The 22,871-nt window shown below is 42.0% G+C and overlaps 1 protein-coding gene and 1 pseudogene across 1 annotated transcript in view; one reads left to right on the forward strand and one right to left on the reverse strand.

Annotated features, from left to right (window-relative positions):
* Nucleotides 1–22,871, reverse strand: part of Psd3 (pleckstrin and Sec7 domain containing 3) — a 563,673-nt gene that overhangs the window by 343,765 nt on the left and 197,037 nt on the right. Inside the window, exon 5 of the mRNA XM_023714618.1 lies at nucleotides 20,010–20,118. Within this exon, the coding sequence (XP_023570386.1) occupies nucleotides 20,010–20,118 (109 nt within the window). The remainder of the gene's footprint in view (nucleotides 1–20,009; nucleotides 20,119–22,871) is intronic.
* Nucleotides 20,861–20,969, forward strand: LOC111816637 (annotated as a pseudogene).

A 22,871-nucleotide genomic window follows, 5' to 3' on the forward strand; every position in this document is an offset into this window, starting at 1 on the left:
TGTTTTAACTACAAGAATACAGAGAGCAAAATACAAAAGATTTCCTGCCGAGTGAGCTAAAGGTCTCACAGCTACATTCCCATCTGCCTTGGCAATGGGACACACACAAAAATATATAAAGTAAATGGTAGTTACACACAGTCAGTTCTCTTTGCAAAGAAGAGCCACCTAGAAGGGACAGGAGTTTCATGTTAGGAGCGGCAGGGAAGTAGAGTCTGTGCTTTGCACGCAGGACTGACCTGAGCCCGTATGCTCAAGAGAGCTTTGGGTTCACGGCCCTGTGCGTCTTGAGCAGGCACTGGACGAGTCATGGCCAGCAGAAGCTCTGTTGTTACATGCCCCAGGGCCTCGCCAGGCCAACCTACTGTATCACTCTGTGGAAGAGGGGAATCTGGACTGAGGAAAGAGTCCCACTTCCTGGGGTCCTAGTGGGTTGGGGACAACTAGGCTCTGACCTCCATCCCTGCTCCCAAATCCTCTGCAAGAGGGTCTGTCCAGAGAAGCAGATGTAACACCTGCTGTAGGGCATATTTTCCTTCCATGTCATACATTCACGGGGTCAAATCCATAATGATACCATCCCTGAAAATTCTGCCTCCTGGGAGAGAATTCCTGTGTCAGGTGCAATCGTTAATATCCCCTGTCATTTTGCTGTCACACTTCAGAGTTGTCCCGTCTCCCTGTATGTAGTCTCCAGACTATCACTGTTTTTAATGTCTCAGGCACTGACATGCCTATTATCATCTTTCTCTAGAAGAAAAGGGTTGGCTTTGGAAATTATCGACTGGCCTCAACTAGCCTGCCTTCCTCCACGTTGGCCTAAATCCTCCAAAGCGCTCAAAGCGATTTTGTTAGATTAAGCCTCGTAACACAACGCTTCTTTTTGTTTGTTGGGGTTTATTTTTGGAGGGGGCTTCTCTTTTGTTTTTCAGGGCTTTAGGGGGAGGTATGGAATCCAGGGCCATGTGCACACTGACCACTCACTCCACCACCGAGCTCCACCTCCAAACCTAAAAGACGGTTCTGACGCATAACTGTCACTACTGTCCAACACATAAGTGTCACTACTGTCCAATGTTTGTCTCCCTTTCCTCAGGATAAAATAAACCAGCAGTTTTAAATTGATTGCCACAGTAATTATATTAAAGTTCTAATTCTCTAACTGAGCAAACTTTCTCTATAAAGGACCAGATAACAGTTTGTGAGTCACAAAGTCTCTACACAAATACACAACTCTGCCATTGTAACAGAAACAGCCAGAGAGCACAGTAAATGAACACCAGCTGCAGCCCAGTAAACTAAAACACCACCTACAAAGAAGACGGGGCTAGGATTTAGCCCAAATGCTGTCCTTTGCCAGCCCCTAACATATCTTGGCCCTGGAAACCTTTCGCAATCTGGCCACTGACTCTCTACTTAGTCCCATACTACCATCTTGACAGCACTGTATATTGTATTTTTCTTTTTAAATGTAACTCACACCATACACAATGAAAGAGATCCTGAGGAGATACTCGTTTTATCAGAGAGAGGAAGTGAAAAAGAAAGAGAGATCTACAAAGGCTAAGCAGCTACAGTTAGAAGTATAGCCAAGCTGAAGAACCCATCCTGCTGGAGGCTCCCCAATGTTGCCTCTCCACTGGCCAACTCAGGGTCCCCATGAACCCCATGATCACCCCCCTCAGATTGAGCTCATAAAGTTACTCCCTCTTCTCCAGCTATGTGCCTCTATTTTCTCTCCCCAAAATCAACTCTCAGCCCACACTAAGCCTGCCACACCTCACTCCATTCACGGTGGCCGCTCCTCCTTTAATTCTAAAACACACACTGCCTGTACTTTTCTGTGAGCGCTTTGATTTTTATGCTTGTCTTCTCTACTTAATTTTTATCTCATTTTCTATGCCCTAGACAACCACCATTGTGTTCTGAAGCTAAAAGGTTCATTTATCAGAACGATGCTTTTAACATACTGGATAATCCATGGATATATGAACATAAAACAATCATTTTTCACAAACAGATTAGAGCAAGTAGCCTGTTTACAGTAAATACATTCTCAAAATGAAAAAAAAAAAAGAAGAAGAAGAAGAAGAAGAAGAAGCCTAAAAGTATACATTAATCCTTCTGGTCTTTCCAATATGAGATATGTCATTAAAAAAGAATAAAGATTACATACATTCAGTAATTGAACTATTTAGAAGACTTCATAGTAAACATTTTTGTAGAATTATGAAAACATAATTCTTAAACTGATTTTCCTGGTACTCAGGTCTCTGAGAAGTGGATCCCTAAAAAACGCCTTTTGAGAAAGCTTCGTGCTTTTTCTGATTAAAAATAAATAAATATATAGCTACATAACATGTATAATGCACTTTTATGGGACTCATGGAAAATAAAAAAGTGTCTCAGATGGTTGCCAAATAGCTCTCAGCATTTCAACTGCCTAATACATTTCCATTTTGTTTGCAGGCATTCAGAGAAATTTCAAGGTATTAAAGGATGTGGCAGGGCCAGGGACACAGCTCAACATCACAATGCCTGCCTGGCAAGCACGAGGTTATGAGTTCAACTTCCAATAGCAAATAAATGAATACACAGCAAATAAATGAATACATAAATAAATAAGTAAATAGATGCAGCAGTATTTTTAAATGCACTATAATTATTTCATTGTATTTTATGAACATGAATTAATTATACATATTAATGGGGTTCAGTGTAATACTTCCTCAAATGCACATAGTATGAACTCAAAAAAATGAACCTTCTTTTTCCTTGCCTTATTTTTCATATAACTATTATATTCGAATTGGATAGTATCAAAGATAATAAATGAAGGATAAAGTGGAAACTTATAGTTACAAGCAAATAGCTGCATGTGAAGAGGAAAAATAACAACAACCCCTTTCCATTTGCTATTAGTCCTTAGGGCAACAGCACTGACGGCAAAGAGAACACCACTGTACGTGTGGGCGGCACAGCCATGGGCCGTCTACGGACAGCACACGTCCTCTTACTTCTGGGCCTCTCAACAACAGAGGGGGGTATTGTAGCCTAAAACAACAACCCAAGCTAAGAAAACTAGCATGAGCAGCTGGTTGCAAAATCCACGTCAAACAAAATTCAGAAAGGCCAGAGAGACTGCTCAGTGGACTAAGTGCCTGCTTAGGCAAGCACAGGGACCAGCCAGGGTTCGAACGTCAGCATCACATGCCTCGCCAGCCCACCCCTGGGGGCGCTGAGCTGGCCACCGAGACCAGGTGTGGTGGTGCACACCTGTAATCCCAGCACTGGGGAGGCTGAGACAGAAGGATCACTATGAGTCTGAACTGCACAGTATGACCCTGAACCAAACACATTAAAAAACAAAACAATTCAAAGCTATAAGCAAATAATGGTTTCCTAAAATAATTCTAACAGAGTAACATACCCAAGGAATACAACAGCAGTCAAATAATAAAACAAAAACCTAAATTTAAGTATTCACCATGAAATGGTTAAAAACAAACCATCTGTAGAAAACTATAAGCACACTGTTGAATACAGATAAACTGGTGAATACAGAATTAATAATAGGCAACACAAACACAGAATGTCACAAACAACCAATTACCAATCAGCAGGACTGACATATAGGAATGTTAGTCTCAGTGAGTTAAAGAAAAACATAAATAAATTACTAACTTCCAAGGCAGTCTAAGGTACAGTGGCAGCCCCACCAAAAACAAGAGATTAAGTTTCTCAAAATGTACACTTTAAATTGCCACCTTTTTAGCCTTGGTAGTAAACATATTGTGTGATCTTTTAGTTTTTGTTTTCGCCAGGGATGGAACCCAAGGCTGCACGCCTGCTAAGCGGGCACTCTACTGAGCTACATCCCCCGCCCGCCAGGGGCATATGCTACCCACCTCTCCGCCTGGTCATCATTCTACCATCCTCTCTGACATTTTAAAATCATTTGCACCTCAGCCTCGGACAGCAGATTCTTCCTATCGATTCCATCCATTTTAAAATAAATTCCCATCCTTCCACGCAGAGAGCAAATGAGCAGCCCTCACAGGAGCCGCTGACCTGCCCCCGCGCGCTGCCCTCCTGGTCCGCTCCTTCTTACATTCATCTCTGTCAACCACATGGCCAGATTCTGCGGCAATCCTCATCCCAGTCTGTCTCCTCATGAAAGCACCTGTCTGCCTCTGCAGGATCTCAGCCTGGCCTTGGTCATCTGTCCATGAAATCCGTGCCTGTGCCTTGGCACTAAATTACATGTGATCTTGTACTTAATGGTGCCTAGAACGGACACTGTGCTCCTTACAAATTCATTACCTCCTTGTAAGTAATGCTATGTATCAGTGTTGCATACATAGCAAATATTTAGTAAATATTTGTAGAAATATTAAATTTAAAAAAATAATTTTGTCCAACCTTTTAACAACAACAGTCTAAACATATGAACCAAAACTATACAAACATCGACTCCCAAGAAATTCTGGAAAATCTGCCATTGGAAAAAAAAGTCTACAGCCATTTTTCTTTCAGGCACAAATTTAAACCAAGGACTGTATCTTCTTTAATTCTGTTCATTTAACCAAGAGTAACTCCAAGTTCACCAGGACAGTAGTTCCAAAGATAAGGAAATGAGAGCTGGCGAGATGGCTCAGTGAGTAAGTGCCTGCCCAGGCAGGTACAGGCACAAGGATTCGATCCCTGGTCCCACATCCTGCGCCAGCCCCACCCTGAGGAACAGTGAGCCACTGAACAGTTTCGGTATAGTGGCGCACATCTGTAATCCCAGCACTGGGGGGCTGAGAAAAGGAGGATCACTGTGAGTACAGACTGCATAGTGAGACCAGGTACCAAATACACAAATTAAAAAATAAATTAAAAAAAAAAAAGATAAGGAAACAGCCCTTAACAGGAGCAAATTGCTCCATCATCAAAGGAGCAAATACACTAAACTGCTTTTTCCCAAGACACTCGGGCTTTGCCTTGAGCCAACCCAACCCATTTGCTAGGGCTCTGTTTTACCCATCAAAACTATGCGAGCAATCAAATGCTACCAATGGAAAAGAATTCGTATCAAATAACCCGGTGCCTCAGGCTATACTTCCTTTCTGTTCCAAAGGAAAAATTTCGGGAGCTACTGTGTTGTGTAAATATCCACACTGAATCAACCAACTAGATAGGACCAAGCAAGTCAAAGTCAAAAGTTAAACTGTTTTTGAGCAGAAAAAACTGTGCCTTGAAATGGTATCTGACACAGAGGGCCAATACGTACCGCAGATAAAAGGAGGGGGGTTAGTGGAGAACACTGATCATACCACTATGTCCTCATTCCCAGCCCTCAGGAGGCGCAACGACTTTGGTTTAAAGATTTAAAAAAGTAAAAATGAAAAGTGGAGCATGCCTGTCATCCCAACATTTGAAAGGCTCAGGCAAGATTTCAAAGTCAGTCTGAACTACACAGTGAGTCCAAGACTGGCCTGAACTACATAACGAAAACCCAACTCTAGAAAAACCGACCAACCAAAAAAAAAGTGGAGTCAGAAAGGTTGAAGGGTTTATTCGTTATCATACGACTGATTAATAACATCGAAAGCACAGCCCAAGTTCAAATGAAGTTAGTAGGCTGGTCCCGGGGGTAGAAGGGCACCTTGCTGACCCCTTGTCAGGCTGCAGAATAGGGTGGAGAGACAGCCTCTGAGGTCACCCTTGAATTGGCAGCCAGTGTTATGAGTCACTTGCTGGGTGGCCTGAGGTTTTCAGTGAGAGTCAGTCTCAATGGCCTCATTGAGGACGATGCACCAGAACCTCCTTCGGAAGTCTGAAGAGGAACCAAAATAAAAGCTTCCTAGCAGAGGGCATCCTACACTATGTGTAAAAATATTTGTTTCTGTTTACTTTGATAAAATGGAAAATACAATGTCTACCTCTGCTTTCCTGAGAGAGTATTTGCACTTTTTATGTTCCTGTCTCAGTGATGTATGTATAGATGTGCTGGTGTAGATGTACGCAAATATAGATATATACACACAAACCATTAGCCAGCATTATTACAATGAAACAAAGAACTCAGAATTGAACTCCCAAAATTAAGAAAAATACACATTTATTAGCATACGTGATAATGGAACATACAGTAAAACAAAAGCTAACTGAAAATTTGCAGCCAACCAGTCGATTTGGGCATGTACAGAATAATCTTTCAATTACTACACATTTCATTGCACTGATTTCTTCAGAAATTTAAAAAATAATTAAAGAAATTTTTGTAGAATTTATATACAAAAAAAATCAACAGACCAACTTTTATATATTACTTTTATGACTGTTATACTTAAATATCATTATTCCCAGAAACTTGCCAAAATGTCCATCTGAGAAGGTAGTTCATTTAACATTCCTACATTTTAAAATTTAGTGGCTTTGCATGAAATTTCTTTGCATGATATCATAATGAGATTAAGGCATAACAGAGCATATCTGTACATGACTGGCTTTTTGGATAAGCCACCGGATTAAACTAAGCTGGAAGAACAAACGCATATTAACTGACCTCTACACCTGAAAGAAAACTGCCAGCAGGAAAATCAAATAGCGCCAGAGCTGCTACTAACGGGTGTCCCAGCCTCAGCCCACCAGGGGGAAGTGTTGTCTAACTATTCAAAGTGCTCAGTGGCAACAATAAAATGGCTTTCTAAATGTTTCTAGGGATAACCCACTATTAGTATGGACTACTGGGCTATATTGGATCATTTTGCTGAATTCCCATACCTACAATATTTAAATGGCAATGGAATACCCATCTCTGACAAAACTAAACCAAAAAAGGGGATACAAATAAGGACCATTTTGTATCTGTATATACAAAATAGGATAGCTATACAGCTACTTTCTCTTAATTCAGTGAGAAGAAAGATCTGTAGTAATAGTGTTTGCACAGGATATCATGTCTGCATCTTGTACTATGAATAACTACTACGAAGACAATATGCAATGTGTTAATCATTGTAACGGTCCTACTAACCTGTTTTGAAACTGTCTCATTGCTATTTTTCTCAATAAGATTAATTTTTAAAAATTTCTAAAGTTTTAGGGAGAAAAAAGTATTGTTTGAAAGAAATCCTAGAAATCTTCCATCAGATGTGTGGAATTAAATTAGAATGGCATCAAGTTCCGCTCCTGAGAATCATTTGTGCCTGTGAATTCACTATACTTCTAGGCCTAGGATTAGCCAAACAGGAATGAAGACCACGTTCCAGTGCCCAGCGTGACCAGGGCCACATGAGCCCTGACCTGCCACTTCATCCTCACCACAGTCCTGAAGCTAAAATTTAAGGAAGGTGGCAATCAGTGACATCTGGGACCTTAATGCGTCAGCACAGATTTGAAGCCATTTCTTGATGGCCACTGTCCTAAGTATCTCCAAACTATCCCCATAAAACACATTCACTTAGCAGTGAATATAGCTAAAATTTTAGCTTGCAAGATGCACTCTCCTTTCACGATGACAAAAGGCAGCAGCAGGCACCTTCATATATGGACTGCCCTGCTAGAGATCCTTAGGTAAGAAGCAATCATCTCCCCTGTGTGATCTGAACCATCAGCTTGTCATTTTTAAAAAACGTATAGCTTAACCTAAACCACATAACCTAAACAAATGTATTAAACACTTAAATGTAGGGCCTAAAACTGTAAAATAGGCACAAAAGGGAAGCTTGTGTCTGAGATCAATGTGGACAATGAATATTTACATGACACCAAAAACACAGGCACAAAAAGATCAAAGACAAATAGGACTGCATCAGACTAAAAAGCCTCTGTAAAGCAAGGGAACTTTATTATTATTAATTATTATTATTATTATTATTATTATTTATATTTGGCCCAGGGTCTCACTGTGCAGCTCAGAAACATTGAGATCCTCCTGTCTGGGATTACAGGCATGTGCCACCATGCTGTCTTACTGGCTGGCTCAGTGTGCCCAGGGGGTGGGGCCAGCATGGCCTGTGGTGCAGGGGATTGAATCCTGGTTTCTGCGGCTGCCTAAGGAGGCGTTTAGTGAGCTGAGCTATCTCACTGGCCCTAAAGCAAGGGAAATTTTCCAGAATGTATTTCACCTTGTACACTGTTGCTTAGAATATACATCAATACAGCCTTTATTGAAAATAGTGTAAAAGTTCCTAAAAACCTAAAAATAGGACTGCTACCATATTAGCCAAAAATTCTACTTCTGAATACATAGCACAGAAAATCAGTATGTTGAAGAAACATCTGCACCCCCATGATTTTGCACTATGATTCACAATAGAAAAATATATGGATACACCTCTAAGTGTGTGCAGATGGATGAATGGGTCAATATTTAAAGAAAACGTGGGCAAGGCAAAACCTCCCCTCAACACCTCTCCCCTCCTTTCTTCTGACATCCCGTTAGGAATCTCAGCACCACAGAACAGCTGCAGTATTTTTTCTCCCCTAACTCCACTCCTCAGCTCAAGGCTCCTTCGTGGGCCCCTCGCACACCAACAGCACTCTCTAGTATGGGTGCAGGTAGTTTATTCAGCCCATTGTGCATTTCTCCTTCTCAGTCATTAACTCGGGCACACGGCCATCCAGGACTTTCTGATGCCCCTTACAGCCAGTGTCATTTATGGCCCCACAAACAGACAGTGAACATGACCAGAAGTGCTCTACAGCAAGCCCGCCAAGGTATCTGTAAGCTGCACCTGCTGTATGGCCCTTCTCCCTTCTAATTCTTCTCTGCCTCCTTCCTGCTCTCGTGCTGTGGCTAGGACTCAAGCAACCACATCAGAAGATGGGAAACCGCTCAGCATGACAGCCCAGCTAGCCCACAGTAGCCAGGGCCATCCGATGTTGTGGCGCCAACAGACAAGCTCTGAATTATCTACCTAGATTTCTTTCAGGGAAGAGAAAGATGACCATGTTGATAACGTGGGGGAGGGCCCTCACACATGCGCATCCTTCCTGACAAGCAGCCGCCCTCTCTGCCTTCACACTAATTTCCTAAAGACTAATATGAAGAACCTATCTACTATTTTGAGTAAATGAAACACAAGTCTTTAGTATGCCTTAGCATGGCATAGAAGTCCACTGATAACCTGGTCCCTCCCAACCCACGAATGTCTCATTACTCCACTGTCGACACCCTTGATCTGCCCAGTACCACAGCTTTATGAGTGCTTCTGCACTGTGAAAACACCTTTCTTCCCTGTAGTCACTCCACCTCCAAAATTCTGCGCAGGTAGTTTCCTCTTCCAGGAAACCTTCCCTCCTGCCTAAGGCTCACCTTCCATAACCTGCGAAAGCTCCTGTGTCTCACTTCCTCCCCAGCAGAAGTCATGCTGTGTTAGAATCATCCTGCTTGTTACCCTGACCAGACCTCATACTAACACTGGATGCTTCCTCTGCCCTCCACGGCTTAGCAACTAAAGTAAACATCTTCGGGCAGCCTTCATTTGTCTAGTGCATGTTTCTGGCAGTTGACGCCTCACATAATCAAAAACACTGCTGATACTTTCCCCAGGGCCCACCTCCAGCACATCAGCATTTTCTCAACTGTGTTTCAGTAACACCCACTTACAGCATGCAAACAATGTTCCCAATGTGTGATTTTTCCAGTAGTATCACAGAACAGCCTATCAGGCTTCCTCAGGCCTCCAAGTCCTCCCTCCACCTAGGCCCCTGGGCTCCTTCGACCTGGAAAATACGCTACCTGGTCTGTTTCCCACCATTCGTCTGTTGCCCACCATTCAGCCTTGAGTCGCTAGGGCCGGTTCAGACCTGGACAGGCCTCCCTTCTCCAAAACTTTTGGTAGGGATCAAACTCAGGGCCTTGGACATGCTATGAAAGCAATGGAGCCCTGATTTACAGCCCTCAGCCCTCCGCAATACCTCTAACCATCCTCTTAAATGTGTCAGAAGATGACCCTCCAACTCAGTCTCTACAATTGCCTTAATTCTTCATTCTAAAAGTAGAGGGGCTTTTTGCCTCTCAACCTTTTTAGCAACTGTCTCTTTCTTCATGCTTTTCAAAGAATACACAGTGGCTCTGTGGCTGATCTGTGAATGTACCCAGCTTCTGAGGATATAATTGCTTGGGATTGAAACTAGGGCAAAATGAGCTGTGGGATCTCTTCTTGAGCTTAGGCTCTAGCTTCTCCCAGCAGTGTTTGCTCTGCAATTTAAAAGGCAAGGATTGCAGCCACTTCACTTGAGAAAAAAAAAAAATCACACAGGTGCACAATGTTTGTTTTATCTCAGAAAGCTGCACCTCGTTTGAGGCCTTCATCATGGGCCTGACCTTCATGTGCTCTCCTTCACACATCACAGTTACTGTGCTCACCCTTCTGAGCAGGGCCATTCCGAGTGCCACTCAAAAACTTCCTGGACCTATAGCACCTGAAGCATTCATTCAGGTGCTAGATTTCTGGGTCACACACTGGAATCAGAATTACTGGAGAGACTTTTAATAACCTGGTTCTTGGGGGAGGTAACTGGGACTTGAACCCAGGACCTTGTGCTTGCCAGGCAGGCACTGCACCACTGAACTATATCCCCAGGCCCCAGAGCCTCACTTGTTCCCAAGCATGACAGACATCCAAGCTGTAAGAGGCTCCTCTGCTTGCCAGGTAGGGCAGCGCAGAACTGGAACAGCCAGAATCCCCAGTAAGGGCCACCTGCGGCCTGCAGCAGCTGCCTCATTCACTGCTGGACACAATACAAAGAGTATCACTTTCTAGGGGTGCTGCAAAGGGAAAAGGTCCATGGAGCAGCCCGAAATTCCTAGAGAACAAAATCAGCACTTCTTAGAAGTGTTCTTTCACAATCACTTGGGAAACTGGTCAATGTCATGCACATTGCTATTTAGAACTGTGGTTTTTGAAAAGCAATTCTCAAGGGCCGGCCAAATAGCTCAGTAGATTAAAGCACCAGCAAGAAGGCACAGGCGCAGGGGCCAGGGATTGGAGCCCCGGGCCTGCAGTGCTGGCCTCGCCCCCGGATCAGGCTGAGCTGGCAAATGAGACTGGGCATGGTGGTGCCCACCTATAATCTCAGTTCTTGGGAGGCTGTAAACGGACAGATCACTACGAGTTCAATCTAGTAGTGAGACCCTGAACACCCTGTAGAACCCTCCCTAAAAAAATACAAAAGAAGAAAAAGAAAAAAGAAAAACAATTCTCTTGATCCCTGTGGTGGGTTGACAACTAGTGGGCACCTTGTAACACGAGCTGAACTGCACCAGCATGGGGCTGGGGTGGGTTGCCTGCAGTGTAAAAAAGCGAGACCCACAGAGGAAGAGGGCTGCTGGGTCTCCCCAAGGAGCTTGTTGCACCAGCTTTCCTGAGATGAGTTCAGCTGTTCTCATCCTTAGGGAAGCTCCGGATCTTGTGTCACTGAGAATGGCTACAGTTTACTTTGAGGGAGCCCTGGTCCTTACCTTAAGCATCACATCCTGGCTCCAGTGCAGATCCCTCAGCCTGCTGGCACAGACCCTTCATCCCACTGGCACAGATTTTCTAGCTTTCACCACTCCGCTTTGGGCCTTCCCAGCACAAAGCCTTGAAATAGATTTGCCTGAGACATCACTCAGGGCCTCCAATTGCACTCATGGGGGGCACTGCCATGGGCTCTAGGTCTTCAGCTGGACTTATGCAGGACACTGATATGGTATCCAGACCCTCAGTTGGGTTCTTTGAGCATTTAGTGTGTGGACAGATTTCCTACACCCTTTTGTACTTGACTCTTTGGGTAACTATCATAGAATAATCCTATAGGGCCAGGGGACATAGTTCATAGTTTGCTTGGCAAGTGCAAGGTCCTGAGTTCAATTCCTGGTACCAATCATCGTCACCATCACTATCATCATCCTATAAATTGTATGTTCAGTATTAAATTGTTTCTCTTGGGGCCGGGGAGATGGCTCAGTGGAATAAGCGCTTTCCTGTCAAGCGCAAGAGCCTGAATTCAATCCCCGGTTCCGCCAAAAAAAAAAAAAAAAAAATTGTTTCTCTTGCAAACCCTGACTACAACACCTCCAGTATATGAGAAAGGCGCACCTCTCTACTTCCAGAGACAGAAGGAAGGGAAAAAGAGGCGACTGAAAAAGGATTGAGATGGTTTTTGTCCATGTACCAACTACGCATAAACAATGTAAGCGTGATATAAGGCAAACACATACTAATAAAAAATAAAAACCAAAACAAGTTATTACCGTAAAAGAAAATCCTCAACTGTTTGAGCAAAACTGCCTTTTCTCTAAACAAATATTTGCCAGTGTGCCTTTATACCCTGGTATAAAATTCATAAATCATTTAACTCTCAAACAGAAAGTGAGAAACAATATAATGTCCTAAGTATAAATGACCAGATTAGTCGGGCACTTGATTGTACCTGAAAGTAGAATTACCCAGAAAACAAGACCAGTGTGAAAACTGCTAACAGGTGTGTTGAGTTGGTAACTCAACAGCCCATATGCTGCCTTCGACAGTATATCTTGAAAGGATGGACAATTTTCAATAAATTTCCAAAGCCAAAAACCAAAGTATAATCTTTCCTAGATATGTCAGTTATAATCCTAGAAAACTCACTGATATTTAAACTCATGTCCAAAACTGTGCAAATATAGTCTATCTTAAGCTCAGTTAATTAGAAACATATTTTTCTTTTTTTTTCTTTTTTTTTTAATTTTTGGCGGAACCGGGGATTGAACTCAGACCCTTGCGCTTGCCAAGGAAGTGCTTATTCCACTGAGCCATCTCCCAGGCCCCTAGAAACATATTTTTCCAAGCCCACAGGAATGCTGAACAGCACATCCACAGTCATGTGGCTATGAGAAAACTCTTCACGGTGCAGCCCGACCTCACACGCTCCAGGTGCCTAGCATCTCTGGCCCCTCCGGGTTAAAAGCTGACAGGCATAGATGCAGGAATGTGAGTCCTGATGCGTGAACACTTGAAGGGGACAGAGAAGTTCATCAAGTAAAAGAAGAAACAAATCGACAGCACCCTCAGAGCCCTTGAGGTCTCTGGCATTGGCTTCGTGGTTAAGTCTACTCTAGATGGGACTTGGTGGCGAAGAGTGACATCATGCAAATCACACTAAACAACAAAAGCAAAATTGCCATCTCACACACTGCCTGCAGGCTTCAGGAGGAACAATGCACGGGTCCCAAAGTAAGGTAGGCGTGCACGCAGCGGGGTGGTGGCTGAGCACCTGCGTGCTAAAGCACGGTGGCAGTGTGACTCAGTGTCACAGTCTCCAATCTTCAACAGCACTGTGATGTCTGGGTTTGTATATGAAACCTCCCAACATTTAAAAGTCTGCTCAAAGTTTTAATGAAACACTGGCTGAGTCAAATAAGGCATGAGTGAAAGACACCAGTGTATAGATTCTGCTTTACAAATAAAACAAGATACCACCTTGCTAAGATAAAACAAAAACTTAAGATTAGTTTACAGAATAAACAGCCTAAGGAGACACTGCTATAAGTATACTTTGCAAAAACAGTTCATACACCTGATGATAAAAAATGTTATTCAGTGATTGTGTGACACATTAAGGACGCAAGTTTCCCACAGCACCCAAAGGGTTCTATAAGTCATTTAAAAATAAGAGCCCTTCAGTATAAAACACGTGAGCAGGAAAGGCCTTTAAATGAATCACAAATGATAATAAGTAAAAAAAAAAACAAAAAAAAACTTGACCTCAATTAAATCTGGTGCAGCAATTTTCTGGAGAGAAAAGCTCTCCGGTGTATCTGACATGTGAGACGCCAGTAGTGTTTCCAACTTGGTCTGAACCCCCCTTCAATGAAGTCAAAGCCTGCCTCTCAGCCTCACTCCCTTCCTACCCAACTGGCCCCACACTCCTCACTTTAGCTAGTCTTCGGTGCAGCCTCCCCAGTAGCAGGACTCCAGGTGCGTGCTATTGTCTCCAACTCCTCAGCTTCTCAATAGCTGTGTTACAAATACATAGCTAAGTCATAGAATACTTACTTGATCCGTATGAGGCCCTAGGTTTAAACCACAAGCACAACAAAAATAAATACAATAATAAAACATTTACCAGCCTGCAAGAAATGGGATCTCTCAGACAAAATAAAAATAACAGACTAAGCAGGCAACAGGATGAAAGCTTCCCAGCATTCCCTCCAGACTGGATTCTGCAGCAGTGCCTCGTTATCTCAGGAGATGAAAGGCAAGCCGTGCCAATTGGACGGCTGAGGCTAGCGACGTGCACAACACATTCTGCTGATACGTGGGCCCGGGTGGGAGGAGATAGAAGCACTGACTTTATACCAAACACCTCAGCCAAAGCTTGCAATCATTTACTGGACTTCTGCCAAGCCAAGACCACTAAAGACTACTTGCCTATCAAACAGGGTCTGTGGTAAGGAATGACTACTATCTGGTCAGCTTAAGAAGGGACAAGGAATAGTGAACAATCCTAACACATGACTGTACATCATTTTACTACAAAATCAGCTTTCTGCTTTCCATATGGAAATGAGTAGGAAGGCATCCCGGAGCTGGAAAGGGAAAAACAAAGTAAATACAGTGTGCCAGAGATAGATTTACTACAGGACCAGCCATAAAATTAGAAACCATCTTGTATCTGTGGTGGAGGAAGAAAACAGGTCAACAGAAGATCTTAAAGTTAGTGGATTGAATGTTTGCTCCTCTGGGTATCTGTGGTTGTCTATACATTTTGCCTAACACAAAGACTCTCAACTTGCCTGGATCCTGCAGCTCTCAGATTACCAAAGATCAGAGTACCGGCCTAAGTGGTGTTAACCCACAATGCCAGCTGTGTTTTTGTTTTTGTTTCTGTTTTTTTTCTTTTCGTTTTTATCTTTTTTTTTTGGGGGGGGTGCTTTCTTGCTTTGTTTTTGCATATTGCTCTCCAAAAATTATTTGCATGGAAAAGAGACACCCAAATCGGTGGGGTACTCTACTACTGATTTTATCACCAGCAATTACAGCATCTTCCTCTGAACATAAGCAACACAGAGCTCAAAAGGGATCACAGACTTACCATAAGAGAACTATGAAACTCGGAAGAAAATGTGGGAATAAATCTGGACCTTGTGCTGAGCAATGGTTCCTCCCCACACCCCAGCACATAGCAACAAAGAACGTAGAGAAATTTAGTATCAAAAATTTTTTAAGTGCTACAAACGATACTAGCAAGAAAGTGAAAAAACAAGCATACGTGAGAATAAAACACTGTGCAACCATGTACGTAATAAATGATGCAGATATAGAATATACAAGGAACTCCTACAACTCAATCACAAAAAGACAAACCAATTTTAAAAACAGACAAGTACACATCTGTAATCCCATCTCTCTGGGAGGCTAAGGCAAGAAAATGGTAACTATAAGCTCACCCTGGGCAACTAGTGACTTAGCAAGACCCTATCTCAACATAATAAATAAATAAAGTGTGGATGCAGCTTATGTGAAGGCTCTGGGTCCAATCTCCGTACTTAAATCAATCAGGCAAGCAAGCAAGAGATCTCAATATATACTTCTCCAAAGGCAAATATACAATAAGTCAATAAGCACATTAAGGGATGGCCTAGATCATTAGGCACTGAGGAAACACGCACCAAAAAACCCCACAATGAGATAGCACTCCACTTCCACAAGGATGATTATAGTTTTAAAAAAAAGAAAAAAAAAAGACTGTAAACAAGACAATATGGAGAAACCAGAACCCTTCTACACTGGTGATAGGAATGTAAATGGTCCCACAATTGTGGAAAATAATCTAGAAGTTCCTCAAAAAGTGTAATATAGAATCACCAAGTGCCTCAGCAGTTCTACCTCTAGGTACTCAAAGAGGAATCAAATCATATATCCCCCAAAAGCTGCGCAGAAATATTAATACCATTATTCACAACACTAAACAACAGCCACGTAGTGCAGCAACCCAAATATACAAGAAGTGTTGAAGGGATGAACGAAGCAAAGCCTGTCCATGTCATGGAACGCTATTCCACCCACCTGACCCAAAAAAAGTAGTGGCACATGCTACAGTATAATGAAATCATTGTACTAAGTGAAAAAAAGCCAATCACAAAAGACCACGGTTATACATGAAATATCTAAATGTAGATGGTCTGAGTACACACTACAGTATGTAGTAGTTGTACTATAGAACTAAATTATCGTGGCCCTGATCCAACATGGCTGAGTCCCCACAGACCACGTCCTCCTCCTGCCACACTCCAGCCCTGGATACAACTTCCTTTTACCTTGCTGTCTCCTCACTAACGTCCCAGGACCACTTCTGGGGCACACAGTCCCTTTAGCCCACACACAGCCTCTTCACAATTACTGTTGCTCCTGCCCTAGAAAATGTCCCAATGGCTGGGCTACTGGCCCTAAAATAACAAGGACTAGAAACTAGAGAAGCATGGGTCGGTCTTTGCTTTCACTGTTTCGATGAATAGATCATGAGAATGCAGAGCTTACTTACCAGCCAATGGATCCCTCCTCCTGATCACACATCCTCTGGGGACCCAGCCAACCCCCAGGCCATGGGTGGTGAACCTTTTGGAGCTTTCAGTGACAATAAACAGCTCACAGTGGCACAAGTGCCATAAGTTTACCGTCACTATCCTAAGCTCTGGTCACAGACTCTGAAGTTCTGTACTAAGTAACAGCTTGCAAATACTTGTGAACTGTTTTCTCTAGGACCTTCTGACTGCGAGTTATGCTGAATTCCTGCTCAGAGGCAAAGGAAGCCTTGTCTCCCTGGACAGCTACAACATTCTCTTTAGATGTCACTGCAGATTTCAATCCAACTAACCTCACCTGCCCTGACTGCGCCACTGGGTTGGGGTACCTGAGCTGCTGCCTGCTGAACATTTCTGCAGTTCCATTCAAAAGTGACAACACATTTCCCCTTCTCTAACAGAGTCCTCCCGTCCATGAAAGAGTATGAAAACTGCAAGAGTAAGAAATATCCAAAAGAGAAACAACAGCCTGGGGACAGCTTTCAGTATTCATTTAAACACACCCCTACCCCACCTTTTTTTGAGACAAGGTCTCATCAAGTTGCTAAATTGCTGAGTTTAAACTTGTGACCCTCCTGCTTCGGTTCCCCAAAGGACTAGGACAACAAATGAGCATCACCCTAGCCAGCTGAACACAGTTTTTAAAAATCTAAGCTAGATGAAGTAGGTCTATCATCAAATTCTAACACAAGACTATCTTATTATCTCTACTACTGTTCCCGTGGCCTTCTGGGTTGGAGCAGTATTTTGATGACAAACTGATGTTCTGTACAAAAGAACATCAAAGAACACCTTTAAAATGATAAAAATGCACACCTTTTATTGTGACAATGTGAAGAGTCATTTCCAAAAAGCAGTATCAAGTGACAGCTTAGCCTCCTGCCAAAAGCAAGAGTTGCTGCACCTGCACAATTTTAAGATTATTCTCTCTCCACTGGTCTGTCTGAAGCAGTACTTGAGTCATTTCCTCTCTACCTACCTGAACCAATGTAACTTTTACCTTAGAAGGCTCTACATGATAGGGCTTCTCTCTAAAGGGTAATCTTTGTAACCCCTTCCTTCATGCATAATGTTTGCAAACTAACCATACTATCTCCTCTCAGTTCCCCAAATAATTCATAATATCTGCCATACACTACTCCTTCAGCCTAAAGTGCCCTCCACAAACTCACTCGGACTTCCAGTCAAGGCCAAATTGAACTTCAGCTTCCTCTGTGAAGTTATCAGCATTCCTACTAAAAATGACCAGTCCTCTCCCACACCAGTGCCATTAGAGACTCAGTATTTCTCGCCAAACAAATAAATATATGTTCTACAAGTGCACTCATACTGCCGTACTTGCAAAATAACTTTATACCGCCATTTCTGCCAAACACCACGAACCATTTTTATCAAAACAAATAAGAAACAGAAAGTGTAAGACGTCATATTGGTTGGCCTCAGCATGACATCTCTGAGATGGAAATACTGTATGGGAAAAACTACTCAAAATCGTTGAGTAAGAAAAAGCCAAACTTGTCCACTAATAACACAGAACTACAGACATTTGACATATTCTCTATAAAGCTAAGTAAAAAAAAAATTGCTATACCAAAGTTTAAAAAAAGCTTAGTCAACATAAAATAACAAACCAGTATTCAAAGTGAAAGTTGTGCCAAGGAATAGTAAACAGTCTTAAGGTGACTATAAATATCTTCCGTCTGAGAAATAGTGAATATAACATTTAGCTCAAAATACTTAGGTCTTTACCTTAAGCCAAACATCTATAAATGGCTACACTAGACAGTAAAAACAAGATACAGTGTAAAACACAGACTCCTCCAAATTGAAACATTGTCCTAAAAAAAAAAAATTAGACTTCCAACTATTGATATAGGTAAGAAATGTTCATGTTATGAGAAAAAGAATTATTAAATGGCTAGGTAAAAATGAGTGTCTTGGCATTCCCAAGTATTATGAGATTATCATATAATCCCGATGAATACACAAGTCTGACGAGTGCTGTTATTACTTGGCTTTTTCAACAGAACAACAACCACGTTAGGTCAAATTCCCTGCTCACCCAGAACAGAAAAGTCAGGGATGTAAACTGAAGAGACATCCTCAGGATCGTCATCCTAACGAACAAGAGAAACACACACTTTAATAGCATTTGTTATACATGAACCCTGAGTCTGAGAGCCTTTACACATCGACCTGCAAGTCTTCAGAACAATTCTGAAATGACCCCAATTTATCAACTAGAAAACTGAAATCAGGCAACAAGGTCATGCAATTTGCAAAGTACAAGGACAGAAGTCAAACTCAGAAAGCCCAGCTCAGAACTCTCCCTAAGTCCCTCTTTGTCTAAATTCTAAGAAACGACGATGACACCTCCTTCACTGTCAGCCTCTCAGACACATGCTTTAAAACTCTGTAAACTGTATTTTTAATCTTGTAGCTCCTTTTAGAAAAGTGCCTTTAAAATATATTGCCTCAATAGGTTGACACAGTGCGCTCTGAGGACAGACAGAAGTGACAAAGTCACTATTTCGCTGTATGAGTGGTGATCATGTAAGGAAACTACTTCAGATTCCTCATCTGAAAAATGAGGATAAAGCTCTCCTTGCCACACAATAAGTAATCTAATAAAATAGTTACTGAGATCACTATGAATAATACTGGTCATAGTTCACTGTATCGTAAGTTTACCAGTTTTGAATTAAACTAGAATTCAACCCCTAGATTAGACCACTATCTTTTTTTCTTTTTTCTTTCTTTTTTTTTTTTTTTTTTTTTTTTTCAGCACCAGGGATTGAACTCAGGTCCTTGCACTTGCCAGGGAGGTGCTTATGTCACTGAGCTATGTCCCTGGTCCCAATCAATATCTTTTTGAACAAAAGCTATGATAATCCTCCAGATTAGGATTTTACTGTCTGCAAATACATAACATATGTTGGTTGCTAAGAATGAGAACCTTAGCTGGAGGTGGCACATGCCTATAATCTTAGAGCTCAGATAGTAGAGACAAGAGGATCACCACAAGCTCAAGACCAGTCTGGGCTAAAGAGCGAGCTCAAGGCCAGCCTGAACTGCATGGAGAGGCCCTGTCTCAAAGAGACAAAAAAAATCTTAGAAACTAAAATAAAAGATAAAAAAATGAGTATCAATAATGAGGTAGTAGACAGAAGCAACAATGGGAAATGTGGAAAACGAAAACTTTATGCAAATTAGTGAATTCTTGAAGCGTCATATGTCAGAAACAGAGAATGCTTTCAAATAAAAACATGATGGCACTGGGCACCAGCTATAATACATCCAATATTTCTAAATCCCACATCTTGGGAAAATTGCTTTCATGAATGATGAGTGCAAACAGGCTGTACAGAGGGAGAAAGGAAGTCATGCACATGAAGAAAAAACACTCAGGAATCAGCAGTGCTGACTATTTTTTACCCTAGGGGAAGAAGAGCTGGGAAATACTTACTGGTATGTGGAGTTTTGTCCTCAGATCTGCCAAATAAAAATTCATATTTGGCCTTGGCAACGCTCTGGGAATGTGCGGATGCATTGTTAACCCAAACAAATGTCTCTGCCTGCAAAATGAGAACAAAAGACATCGTTAAAAATACATTAGACAAACATACATCATAAAACAAACAACGCAATTAAGGGAATGACTAACAAATTATAAATTCTTAATAGATTGCTATATAACCATTCAAAATGAGATATAAAAATTGACACAAAAAGTCAGAATTGAAAATTATCACTGCCTGATTGCAACCGCAAAAATAAGACATGCATAGGAATATCTCCAGGGCAGCAAGAAGAACAAAAAGTTTCCTTGATTGTGGCACAGGTCAAATAGAAAACTCATTTTTCATTTTATCTTTACTATGAGACAATCACTATCTAGTCCATAACAAAAAATATTTCTGTATGAGTTCTGTCACAGAATACCAACAAAAAAAGTAGTCTTTTCGCCCATAAAAACCCCATTTTTACATAATCAAAAACACCATTCAGCCAAATGGGCACAGAAAGAACTGCCATGCACCCCATTTTTGCTGATTGTCCGAAATTGGAGCATCTGTACCAGTGTCCTTTATAATTCATAACAGTCTCTTATTTGAATGAAAAATGTATCTTGATTCTAAATTCCCAAGACCTCTTTCCTGGGTGCCTAAGGACATTGAAAAACCAAGAACATCTCCCTACTCTAGACTAGTTAAAAACAAGTAACAAGGAAAAAACCTTGAAAGCCCAGAGCTATTTCCTGGAGCAGGCAGAAAGTCATTCTTCTACCTCTTTACTCTGAACTCAAACACCACCAGGATCACTTCTCGGCCTTTTGGCTAAGATCAAGTGTAGTATCTGTTCTTATCAAAACCACACTGGTTTCCACTGATTAGGAAACCTCTTTTCTCACATCTGACCAGCCACTGATCATTCACTTTTGGAGAGACAGGCATGAAGGCTTCAATGAGCAACCTAATAATTTCATTCTTCAAAAAAGAAAATCTGATGACCTCTACTGCAGTCTTTGAAGTAGCCATGACCTACAAAAGTGAGTGGGCCAATCACAACTCCATCCCTACTGCAGATGCATCCCATAGAAGGGCTCCTTCACGCCTTTGTTCTTCAATACCACTATCAGAAATCTAGCTTGCACAATTTTGAAATAGCAATTTCTTAAAATAGCTCTATAGCCACCTAGCATTCATAATGTGTCAAATTTATCTTTCTAAACAAAGCATGCACTCTACATAGCGTTATGTGCTTAATAATCACAGATTAAATAGTTTCCCAATAGAGAGGAAACAGTAAGGGTTAATGGGTTTGAGGTGCTTCAGGTTGGTAAAAGGAAGAGCTTGCTCAATCAAGGGACTCCTACGGTAGATACCAGGATTTAGGTGAGGTGGTTAGGGAAGGCGCTGTGGGGAATTAACACATGTAGCAATAAGGGTGAGAGATTGGGAAAGGGGAACAGTCTCCTTCTTGGGACAGGGAGGTCACACACAGGGCCTGAGGGGTAGCAGGACGGCTACTCAAACACTGAGAGGCAGCCAGTAATCCACAGAGGAGCAGGTGAATGGGTAAGTTTGGAGATGAAGTGACAACAGCACCACTCAGAGAGAAGGCAGGAACCAAATATACAGAGAGTATAAATCAAGGTCAGAATTTGAAGCAGTAAGGTGATGTTTACATTTTTAATGATTACTCACTTGCACCCCCAAAAGATCATTTGGTTTTTACACAGAAAATGAACTGGAGACAAGAGGAAGGAGTTAAGAATCCAAAGGAAGAGTGTAGCTTACAAGATGATGTCAATGGAAACTGGGGAAAGTGGGTAAATTAAAAATACATATTTTCAAGGGAGAATACACATAATTTTCTAACCAACTGGATTTAAAGAATCAGGGATAGGGAAAAATCACAGCTAACTGTAATGGATCTGACCAGCTACTGAGCAGTCACTAACCACTTCCTCCATTCAAGGCTGTTCTAAGGCAATACACAGAATACACCATTTAATGCTGAGAACAATCCTACAAGCCATTTCATGGGTGAAGAATGGAAGCAAAGAGCAGGTAAACTGTAGAAGGTTAAACAGCTAATAAATTGTGGATTCCCAGTTCAAATTCATGCAATCTACAGCCAAAACCCATGACACAGGGATGATTCCCAGAATCTGGCTTGATTAACTTAATGTGTACAGAGATGGTATCTCAGTTACTTCTCTCTCGTTGCTGGGACAAAATACCTAACACCCAAAATTAAAGAAGGAAAGGTTTATTTAGCTCAGAGCTTGTGGAGATTTCGGCCCATACTTGGCAGGCATCAAGGCAGAGTGGCACATGGCAGAGGGCAGCAGTTCACGGCGGTGGACAACAGCAAAGGGTGGAGCAGCGGCTGTGGCTGCGAGCCAGCCTCTCTCTCTTCCTCATATTGCATGGAGATTAACCACCGCAGGGCTGGGTAGCATTCACACCCATAATCCCCTCACTGGATCCCGAATTAATCACAAACTCTAGAAGCCACCCCGATGATTGCATGAGGCTTTGGGGAGACAAACAGACACAAAGCATAACAGATAGAAACTGCAGAACATACTCCATTGCTTAGCCTTGAGCTTCCAGATGACCGTAAGACGTCAGTAAAGTACCAGAAAAGAGCATTATAAGGAAGGATTCCATTACTATGGTACTAAAAAACAAGATGGCACCCATAAATTAAAAAAAAAAAAAAAAGATTGAGCGAAAGGTAATTTTCTTGGCTTAGCATCTCAATTTAAAGTTTGAGAACTGTCACCTCAAGAAAGACTCCTCTTGGGCTGGAGAGATGG

This window comes from Octodon degus, unplaced genomic scaffold, assembly GCF_000260255.1.
Source record: "Octodon degus isolate 3935 unplaced genomic scaffold, OctDeg1.0 scaffold00036, whole genome shotgun sequence".
NCBI lineage: Eukaryota > Metazoa > Chordata > Mammalia > Rodentia > Octodontidae > Octodon > Octodon degus.